The sequence below is a fragment of the Tinamus guttatus genome, unplaced genomic scaffold, assembly GCF_059628265.1.
Source record: "Tinamus guttatus ecotype Peru unplaced genomic scaffold, ASM5962826v1 Tinamus_guttatus_pri_ptg001089l, whole genome shotgun sequence".
In the NCBI taxonomy this organism is placed as follows: domain Eukaryota; kingdom Metazoa; phylum Chordata; class Aves; order Tinamiformes; family Tinamidae; genus Tinamus; species Tinamus guttatus.
Genome location: NW_028289623.1, coordinates 547,375 through 558,147, shown reverse-complemented (window position 1 = coordinate 558,147; position 10,773 = coordinate 547,375). Strand labels below are relative to the sequence as shown.

The window sequence follows — 10,773 nt, the reverse complement described above, 5'->3', positions numbered from 1 at the left end:
ACCTCATGGGTGGATGCACCACGTAAGACCTCCCAGTTGCCGGAAAGGTTCTTAAAATCCTTGCCACAACAGGGACTCCCCAGCAACTGCAGATCTGGATGTTGATGACATATGATAGCATATTTAGGCAATTGATGATGTATCTTTTAATCACTATTCTCTTTCTTGTATATTTGTGCTTAGGTGCATTACCTAGCTTATTTTGTCTATTGTTAAAACCAGTGTGTAATAAGCCTATTTTTTAAATGTATCCTTCTGTATTGCCTTAATATTAATAGTGAAATAAGACCATTCTTTCCAGTGGTGTCTGGTTCTTTTCATCGCCCCATCTGCCCCAGAGCTGTGCAGGTGCTCTTCTTTCTCATCATGCTTCTTTACATGCCCCAAGCCCTGGGCCCTTATGGCCCTGAGTAGCAAGTGTGTGTTACAAGCAGGATGCAAATTGTTGCCTGATGACTTTTAAAAGAAGGGAAAGATGCCTCTTCTCTTGCTGCTCTCCAAGAAAAAGTAGCCCAGCCTGAACCAGGCAATGCCTGTAACAAGACCACACAAGGCAGAGCAAGGACCTTCCTTGTGCTCAGCTTCTTCTATTCCCAGTTGTCACTTTAACCATGCAGGTGGCAGGTGAAGTTGTCTGAGGTGTGAAACACAGGAATAACACCAGAGGAGAAACTGCCACTTGTGCACTTTGAGAAGTGATCATGACACATGCAATGGTGCAGTGTGACAAACAGAGAAGGGGTAAAGGGAAGCAAGCTAACCATCAGGAGGCGTGAAAGCAGTGCCAGATGCAGTGTCATAAATGCAACATTCCAATGTGAGCCCCTTTTTGCATCTGTCAGGCGGTGCTCAGAGAGTCTCTGATGTGTGAAGGTCGCTTGCCAAGGGCCAGAGCCACAAGCAGTGTAACTGGAGGGACTCGATTTCTTCCAGTTCATGGAGCTCTGTCAGACGTGGGCACTGAACAGTGTAAGAGAGTCCCCTCAGAGCCCATGGTTTTGTGAGTGTCCAGTTTGCTGAAGTGAGCCCTACTCAGATCCTCCTCCAGTAAGGGAAAGTCTTCCTTTCTCCATTTCCCCATGGTCTCCATGGCCTAGGATTCCTGAGGGTCACTCTTAGCACTAAAGCCTGCGGCAAAGGTGGCCTTTTCTGTGTCCTCTCTCACTAGCGCTATTGACCCATTTAGCAGCAGGCCCGTATTTTCTCTAGTCCAACTTTTGTTCCTGCTGTATTGTATTTTAAATAGTTATTTATGATTATTTTGTCAGGAAGGTAAGAGTAAACACTGAGAAAGAAATAAATGAAGAGCACATGTTTCATGCCAAGTACGTGGGAATGACAAGTGACTGCACACAGGACAGTTTTTGGCACTGACATTGTACCCATTGAGGAAGTTTCCTCAGTGCCTCCTTGAGCTCCTTGTTCCTCATGCTGTAGACAAGGGGGTTCAGTGCTGGAGGAACCACTGAGTACTGAATGGCCAGTACAGAGAGATCCAGAGCTGGGAAGAATATGGAGGGGGGAGAGGGGGCGATAAAGTGGCTAAGGCTGAAATTTCACTGCTCCTGTGACCAGGGGTAGGAGTCAGAACCAACCAAATGGGTATCACGACCTCTAATCCCTCTGGGGGACTGCAGATGACTGCACAGTGCAGGGCACCAGGACTGGCAGAGCATTTCCAAGGGTGCTTCTTGTGTCCAGTTGTGCCTATACATCCTGCCCCTGGTATTTGATAGATGGTGACCAACAGGGCTCTCCGTTCTCCCTCTTCCTGGCAGTTGAGTCCTCACTGCCTCTCCGGAGACTGCAGAGTCCTCTTTTGCCTGCAAATACCCAGTGTTTCACCTCTAAGAAACTCCATCTTTGAGGACCTCTCCCTTTATGAGGCTCTACTCACAGTCCATCCCAGGCATATGCTGTCCCAGGAGGAACTCTGTGCTCTCCTGACACCTCCAGCGTCTGCTCCATGAGAACAGCCGTCTGACACTGTGCCTTAATACATAGGAGATCTGTGCATGTGTAAATCCATGACCATTCAGCCTCTCTGCTATCCTTGGACTCTGATAGGTGAAACCAGGTCTTGTTCTCTGAAAGATCATTACATGATTCTGAGCTCTGTGTTGCTGAACCCATGGAGAATCCTGTGCAGCAGGCCCTTGAGGGGTGCAAGTCCTTGGGCCTATTCCTGACACCAGCTGTGGAAGAAAAGCCCAGCTTTCACACACTGTACTGATAGAAATTACTTTATTGCAGAGATACTGTTAGGGAGCCAGTCCTTCCAGCATTCAACACAATTTAGGGTAACAGGTGAGACAGAGCAGACACCATAAAAAGGGGAATGAATATAACTAGTTGTGTAGCAACACGATAACAATTATTATCACTAGTAAAAGTCATAATAAAAATAACATGAAGAAACAATGCTCAATCCAGTTACAGGATACAGAAAGAGTCATTTGTGGAGAGATGTGGAAAAATTACCACTGCTTAAAAAGGTCCGTGGAATCACTTTCCTAATGGCATCCTTGAGCTCCTTATTCCTCATGCTGTAGATGAGGGGGTTCACTGCTGGAGGCACCACCGAGTACAGAACGGCCAGCACAAGATCCAGAAATGGCGAGGAGATGGAGGGGGGCTTCAAGCAGGCAAACAGACCAGTGCTGAGAAACAGGGAGACCATGGCCAGGTGTGGGAGGCACGTGGAAAAGGCTTTGTGCCGGCCCTGCTCTGAGGGGATCCTCAGCACAGCTCTGAAGATCTGCACATAGGACACCACAATGAATGTGAAACACCCAAAGGATAAACAGGCACTAACAACAAGAAACCTGACTTCATTGAGGTAGGAGTGTGAGCAGGAGAGCTTGAGGGTGTGCGGGATCTCACAGAAGAACTGCTCCACCACATTGCCTTTGCAGCAGGGTAGGGAAAATGCGTTCCCAGTTTGCAGGAGAGCATTGAGAAAGCCACTGCCCCAGGCAGCCGCTGCCATTTTGACACAAGCTCTGCTGTCCAGGAGGGTCCCATAGTGCAGGGGTCTGCAGATGGCAATGTAGCGGTCATAGGCCATGACTGTGAGGAGATAATACTCCGCTGATACGAAAAAAAAGGAAGAAAAGGCTTGTGTTGCACATTCCAAGTATGAAATGGCCCTCATGTTCCACAGAGAATTGTGCAAGGATTTGGAAACAGTGGTGGAGATGGAGCCAAGGTCGAGGAGGGAGAGGTTGAGGAGGAAGAACACACCTGTACACACCAGCACGCACCAATTAAGGCCGTTAGACACCAGTGAACACTAATACATACCAGTACACACCAGCACACACCAGAGCACAGCAGTGAACACCACTGCATACTGGTAAAGACCATTAGACACCAGTACACACCGGTGCTCAGCAGTGCACACCAGAATACACCACTACACAACAGTACAGACCGGTACATGCCGTTACACATCAGTTCACACCAGTGAACACCAGTAGACAACAGCACACACCAGTACGCACGAATGCACACTAGTACAAAGCAGTACACACCACTGAACAACACAGCACACCAGGACAGACAATTACATAGTAGTAGAGCAGTGAACACCTGCTCACACTAGCTCACACCAATACATAGCAGTACACACCAGCACACAAAACTGCACACCACTACATACTAGTGCAAACCACTATACATCCATACACGTGTGTACACCAGCACACACCAGCGCTCCCCACGTACTGCGTGTGCAGCAGGTCCCTCTGGCAGCTCAATACCCCACCCCACATACTGGCCAGCACAAAGCAGTGCGCATCAGTACAGACCATCTCGCACCAGTGCGGACAATTACATACCAGCACACACCATTACACTCCAGTGCACACCAGCACACAGCATTACACACCAGCACACATCACTGCATATCAGTACACATCCTTGCTCACCAGTACACACGAGTGCACATCAGCACACTCCATTATACACCACTACAGGCCAGTAGACACCAGTGCACATGTATACATAGCACCACACAGCACTACACATAAGCAGATGCCAGCACATAGCCCTACACACCAGTATAGAGGAGTGCACATCAGTGCACAACAGTACACACCGGTATAGATCATTACACAGCAGTGGACACCATTACGCACCAGCACACACCAGAAAAGACCAGTGTACTCCAGCGTGCACACCAATAAACAGCTGTGCAGACAGCTACACACCCGTGCACAACAGCACACAGCAGCAGAGACCAGTACACACCAGCATACAGCAGAAATACCAGTGCTCGCTAATACACACCAGCACACAGCAGTGCACTGCAGCACACAGCAGTGCACACAGATACAGACCGGTACACATCAGCACGGTGTATACACACTGGTGTGCTGGAGTCTACTGCTCTGTACCGGTGTGCACTGGTGTGTCTTGGTGTGTGCTGTGGTGTGCAGGTGTTCACTGGTGTGCCCCAGTCTGTGCTGGTGTGTGCTGGCGTGCACTGGTATTCATTGGTCTGTACTGGTGTCTGCTGGAGTTCACGGGTTTGCGGTGATGTGTACCGGTGTGTGCTGGTCGCTACTGGTGTGTACTGTGCGTGCTGGTGTGCACTGGTTTTTGCCTGTGTGTACTGCTGTGCATGGGTGTGAGCTGGCTTCTGCTGTGCTGTGCTGGTGTGTACTGCTTATTTGTACTTTAGGGTCAGGCTTAGAAGTTTAGGACTATATTAATGTTTAGGGTCAGCGTTATGGTTAGGGTTTGGGTTAAGACCAGGGTTTAGGTTTAGGGTTGTGGTTAGGATTAGGGTTGGGTTGGGGATAGTTTTAGTTTAGTTTTATTTTATTAACCCTCTTGCTGGCTTCTTCCTTGCCTGCTCCACCTCTCCCTTTTCCTCTCCCCTTTACCCTTCTCTGTGCTTTTTCCTCACCTGCTCCACCTCTTCCTTTAACTGTCCCCCATTGCCTCCTCCTTGCTTCTTCCTCTCCCGCTCCACCTCTTCCTTTAACTCTCACCCTAGCCCCTTTCTGTGCTTCTCCCTCACCCCCTCCACCTCTCCCCTTTCCTCTGCGCCTTTCCCACCTCTGCATATACCTCACCCACCTCCCATCTCCTTTTGCCTTGACCCCTTTTTCCCTTTTGTGCTTCTTCCTCTCCCCCTCCACCTCTTCCTTTAGCTCTTCCCCTTTCCCTCCTCTGTGCTTCTTCCTCACCCACCTCACCTCTTCCTTTCATGAAGGAAGCTCCTTTCCTCACATAGATTGACACAGTCTCCTGTTACATCCTCATAGGGCAGCTCAGGAAGTGCAGGCTGGATGAGTGGACAATGGGGTGAATTGAGGGCTGGCTGAATGGCAGAGCTCAGAGGGTTGTGATAAATGGGGCCAAGTCTAGTTGGAGGCCTGAGGCCAGTGGTGTCCCCCAGGGGTCCGTACTGTGCCCAGTGCTGTTCAACTTGTTCATCAATGACTTGGACGAGGGGACAGAGGGCACCCTCAGCAAGTTTGCAGATGATACCAAACTGGGAGGAGTGGTCGACACTCCAGAGGACTGTGTTGCCATTCAGAGGGACCTGGAGAGGTTGGAGTATTGGGCAGAGAAGAACCTCCTGAAATTCAACAAGAACAAATGCCGGGTCCTGCACCTGAGGAGGAATAAGCCCAGGCACCAGGACAGATTAGGGGTTGACCTGCTGGAAAGTGGCTCCGCGGAGAAGGATTTGGGAGTCCTGGTTGACAAGTTAACAATGAGGCAGCAACGTGCCCTCGTGGCCAAGAAGGCCAATGGGCTCCTGGCTGCATCAGGAGGAGTGTTGACAGCAGGTTGAGGGAGGTGATCCTGCCGCTCTCCTCAGCTCTGGTGAGGCCGTACCTGGAGTATTGGGTGCAGTTCTGGGCTCCCCGGTACAAGAGGGATGTGGAAATCCTAGGGAGGGTCCAGCGTAGAGCGATGAAGATGATTAAGGGACTGGAGTGTCTGACTGCCCACAGCCCTCCATGCCAGCCCCTGTCTCTAGCACAGCACAAGAGTCCCTTATGCGGGGCTCCTCTGGCGGGGACACAGCAGCCTGCCCTTAGGTGATCTACCTAGAAGAAGATTTCTCATTCTTGTTTATTCCTCCTTGACAGCACAACTGCTGCTTTCCTCTTCTCCAGATGTATCCTTGCTCTGCCAAGAGTCTTTCTGCAGGTGGGGACATTGGTGCTGGTCTGCCCAGCAGCAGGGCCCCAGGTGGCTGCTGCTGCTCTGCAGAGCACTTGACTGTTCGCCTACAGGGTCCAAAAGTGACCCCACACTGCCCATGGTGCTTGCAGTGGGTAGCAGACACAGTTGGACAGGCACCACTGCACCTGATAACCCTTCCAAGGGGGTCTGTGGCCTTGGACAAAGAGCTGAGCAATCACTGGGCTTTTCAAATGGCTCAGGATGTGTTTCAATCTGTCCCAAGACCCAGCCCATGACATTGAAGGTGACAGGAATGACTCTGCAGGCACCCTTCAATGTGCCTGCAGGGCCCTCTCTTCCACTTGTGGGACCACAGAGCTATCACTAGCCTGGACATTCACTGGCTTTGCCCTTTATATTTGGATGACTCCACCTGAGTTTTTAAAGCTGGATTCACAGCCCACCCTAAGGCACATGGTCCTCTTGGAGATGCCCTGTGGTTGCCTGGGGGATCTATATCTGTCTCCAGTCCTGTCTTTTGGGGGATACCGCTTGACCTTTCATCACCTGCAGGAGCACTGAACACCCACAAGTGAGAACTGGATCCAGGCCTAATTGCCTAACTTGTCACCTATGAGGACATTGCACAGAGTCCATGGAGAGCCCTGGAAAGCAACAGGGTCTTGAAGAGTGAAAGCCCTTGAGTAACTACAAATGCACCTTTGGAAGGAGAGAGCAACATTCAAGCAACACAGTGAGGAAATCCCCTTTAATCAGAGCAAAGCCAAGACTGACACGAAAGGGCAGACAGATGGGCAGCAGCAGCTTATTTCTGAGGAACTAGTAGAACCGAATGAGCTTCCTCAGCGCATCCTTGATCTCCTTGTTCCTCATGCTGTAGATGAGGGGGTTCACTGCTGGAGGCACCACCAAGTACAGAACGGCCAGCACAAGATCCAGAAATGGCGAGGAGATGGAGGGGGGCTTCAGGTAGGCAAATGCACCTGTGCTGAGAAACAGGGAGACCACGGCCAGGTGCGGGAGGCACATGGAAAAGGCTTTGTGCTGGCCCTGCTCTGATGGGATCCTCAGCACAGCAGCGAAGATCTGCACGTAGGACACCACAATGAAAACGAAACACCCAAAGACTAAACAGCCACTAACCACAAGAAGTCCAATTTCCCTGAGGTAGAAATCTGAGCAGGAGAGCTTGAGGATCTGCGGGATCTCACAGAAGAACTGCTCCACCACATTGCCTTGGCAAAGAGGGATTGAAAATGTGTTCGCAGTGTGCAGGAGAGCATTCAGAAAAGCACTGCTCCAGGCAGCTGCTGCCATTCTGACACAAGCTCTGCTGTCCATGAGGGTCCCGTAGTGCAGGGGTCTGCAGATGGCAATGTAGCGGTCATAGGCCATGACTGTGAGGAGAGAAAACTCTCCTCCTCCTATGAAAAAAACCAGGAAGACCTGTACAGCACATCCAGAGTAAGAAGTGGCCCTGGTGTTCAACAGAGAATTGGCCATGGCTTTGGGGACAGTGGTGGAGATGAAGCCAAGGTCGAGGAGGGAGAGGTTGAGGAGGAAGAAGTACATGGGGGTGTGGAGGTGGTGGTCGCAGGCTACAGCTGTGATGATGAGGCCATTGGCCAGGAGGGCAGCCAGGTAGATGGCCAGGAAGAGCGAGAAGTGCAAGAGCTGCAGCTCCCGTGTGTCTGCGAATGGCAGGAGGAGGAAGTTGGTAAAAGAGCTGCTATTCAACATTTGCCTCCCTCGTGTCATTAGGAACTGTCCAAAGAAGAGAAGTTAGTGAGAAGGTAGAATTACTCTTCAAGACAAAAACAAACAAACAAACAATCAAACAAACAAAAAAACAAAAACAGGAAAAAAAAAAGAACTCCCAAGTTATTCAGTTTTCATACACTCTCCCCCCACATAGTCAAATACTGCCTGTCTATTGAAAGGATCTCTTTTTTTCAGTACATGAGTTCTGCTTTGCACTGGATGAGTTTTTTAAGGAGAACGAAAAAAACAAAACAACTGCAAAAAAAAAAAAAAAACCCTCTGAATTCATTCAGTTTTCAAACACCCCCAAATTACCAATGTCATTTTCAAGAGGCTCTTAGTGCAGTTCCTTTGCTTGAACTTTGCACTGGCTGAGTGTGCTGTGAGGAGCAGGGACCTCAGCCCCTGGACTCCAGGGAGTCTGCCCTGCTGTACAGCAGTGGGAACTAGGGACAGAGGTGACGAGCTTGGCCATTCACCATTTCTGTCAGGTGAAGTCCACTCAAGACGTCAACGAGCCCTTCAGCATCTTCCCTCCCAAATATAAAGAGGGTGGTTTGAGGGACAGAGTTTCATGGAATTGTTCAATATTTTTATTTGATTGGAGTTGTGCTTGTCAGCCCTGGGGAGTGTTCCTCAAAATAGACCTCTTTGGCATTTCTACTGAGTCCAGAGAGGAAATCATCCACTGTTGCTATATGCAGATTAGGGACATCTCATTTGTCTCTTAGACTATTTCCCAGCTGTTCTATGCTGGAGGATGATCACACTCCTCTACTCTCCTAACAGGAGATCAGACCTTGCAGAGGGCAGAGGAGTCCCATTTCACAATGCAGATTTTCAATTTCTCGCCCTTTCCCCATACATTTAAGAGAGTCTCCTCACTCCTCTTCTTGCCAAGAGCACACAGGGCTCTTTTCAGCTGCCCGTAGACAGATTTTCCCCACCACCTCCATATCCTCAGCATCTCTGCAGCTTCCTCACGGGTCTCTCTTAGCAGTGAGGATGGGCTCTCCTTAAGGGAGATACAGCTCATTTCCCAGCCTTGTGCACTGCATTTCATGCAGCTGCACAGGACAGAAGGGGGATGGAAAACCCCCTTCCCTGCAGACCCCTCTGTTTCACAGCTTGCAACATCAGCACCTGAACTACAGCTGAAAACACCCAACCTCAGAAAGCTGAGAGCAGGAACAGGAGCATCCTGGACAGGAGGGGAAACAAGGAGCAAGACCATGATGCTGCTACCAGGGCAGGCAAGGAGAGGCACAGAGAGGCATCCTGGAAAGCCTTCACCTTACGCAGCTGGGCATGCAACCTCGCAGAGGGTGATATTACAGAGCAGTGACTCTCAGCCCCTTGGTGGCCAGCAGGAAATGGGCCCGTGGCAGGAGAGCTGCCCCTGGATATGGATGGAGGTCTGGCTGCAGAGGAGGCAGCTCCTGCCCTGCACTTCCTGCCCCTTCCCTGCCCTTCTCTGCTGCCTGCAGCTGTCCCTGCTGGCAGCTTTTCCTCTGTCCCTGTGTCTTGTCCCTGCCACGGCTCACAGATCCCATATCACCCTCCATGTGTTCAGCTCGGCCCTACAGAAACCTCCTGACTCTGTGTCCGCAGGTCGTAACGACTAGGTCACATAAAGTCCTCCGAAGCCACAATAATGATGGTGATGCTGTATGTAATCTAAGGTGGGGATGAAGCGGCTTGCTGAGGTTTCTCACAGACCTCTTAATCCCTCACTGCCTTAATCCCTGCCAGGTGTCTCTCGTCTCACGCAGATCTTCTCCCTGGAGGCCCATGGGGAGCTCCCCAGGCAGGCTGAGCGCTGCCCCTCACAGGCTGCAGAGTCACTGCCCCGGGCACACAGCAGGTGCAGGGACACTGCCCTGAAGAACAGACCTGGCTGCGCTCCCTGGCTTCACCCCCTGCAACGTCCCTGCGAGAAGGAAGCAGGATGCTCTGTCCCTGTGACAGTGGCAGGGAACGCCTGCCCTGCAGCATCTCCTCAGCCTGCTCTGCCCTCAATAATGCAGGAGAGAGACTATTAAAAACCCAGTGCATAATAACATGGACTGAGAGCAGAAGTCCCCTCCAGAAAGCTCAACAGCATTGCCCTGCAGCCAGACACTCACCATGTAAACGGCTCTGAAGATTTTGCTGTTCACTGAGTTCTGCTCTGTTCCCCTTGCTCCAAAACACCATTCATCCCTCTCTGTCCTCTCTCCTCTGCTGTCTGCAGCAGCAGGCAGTGCCCGCAGCCCTGCTGCTCTTGGCACAGGAGATGCTCCTGCACTCGGCTGTCTCTGGGCAGTGCTGCCAGGCTGCCACGAGCTGCCTCCATCCCAGGAGCCTGGCCCCGCTCAGGAGCAGAGGAACAGCTGAACTCATCAATTTCTCTGTCCCTTGTGCCCCCTCCTCCTGGGAAAAGTTCACTTCAATAAACTGAAATAATCACCTGTTGTCCTTTGCTAATGATTGGAGAGATATTATTCCAACATGGCAATTTATTGCATCAAAGGATGACTATCTATGAAAGTTGGAAATACCCCACTCTGGAAGCCTCATTTCACATCGCTTAACTAGACAGGAGACGGAGGAGTGGACAAATAGGGAGTTAATTGACAGATGGTTCAGGTGCTGATTCAGAAATATCAATCTGGGCAGTACCCGTCTAGGCCTGGACCTGAACTTGTATTCGGATCCCTCCTCTAAACTCCACAAATACAGCAATGGCGGGATTCCCCTTGCCAAAACTGAGTGAGCAGAGCACAGAGATCTGCCCACGAGCTCCTTGTCAAAGCTCCACCACAATCACTGGAGATGCAGGGTGGGAGTCAGCAGTTCCCACAG

At 50.8% G+C, this 10,773-nt stretch overlaps 2 protein-coding genes across 2 annotated transcripts; both read right to left on the bottom strand.

Moving 5' to 3' along the window:
* Positions 1-2,452: 2,452 nt before the first annotated feature.
* Positions 2,453-3,067, bottom strand: LOC148590780 (olfactory receptor 14C36-like). Its single transcript, XM_088538574.1, has one exon. It carries the CDS (start codon positions 3,065-3,067, stop codon positions 2,453-2,455), a length of 615 nt encoding a protein of 204 aa, XP_088394700.1.
* Positions 3,068-6,987: 3,920 nt separating this feature from the next.
* On the bottom strand, positions 6,988-7,908 carry LOC148590779 (olfactory receptor 14A16-like). Its single transcript, XM_088538573.1, has one exon. It carries the CDS (start codon positions 7,906-7,908, stop codon positions 6,988-6,990), a length of 921 nt encoding a protein of 306 aa, XP_088394699.1.
* Between the last annotated feature and the right edge of the window lie 2,865 nt (positions 7,909-10,773).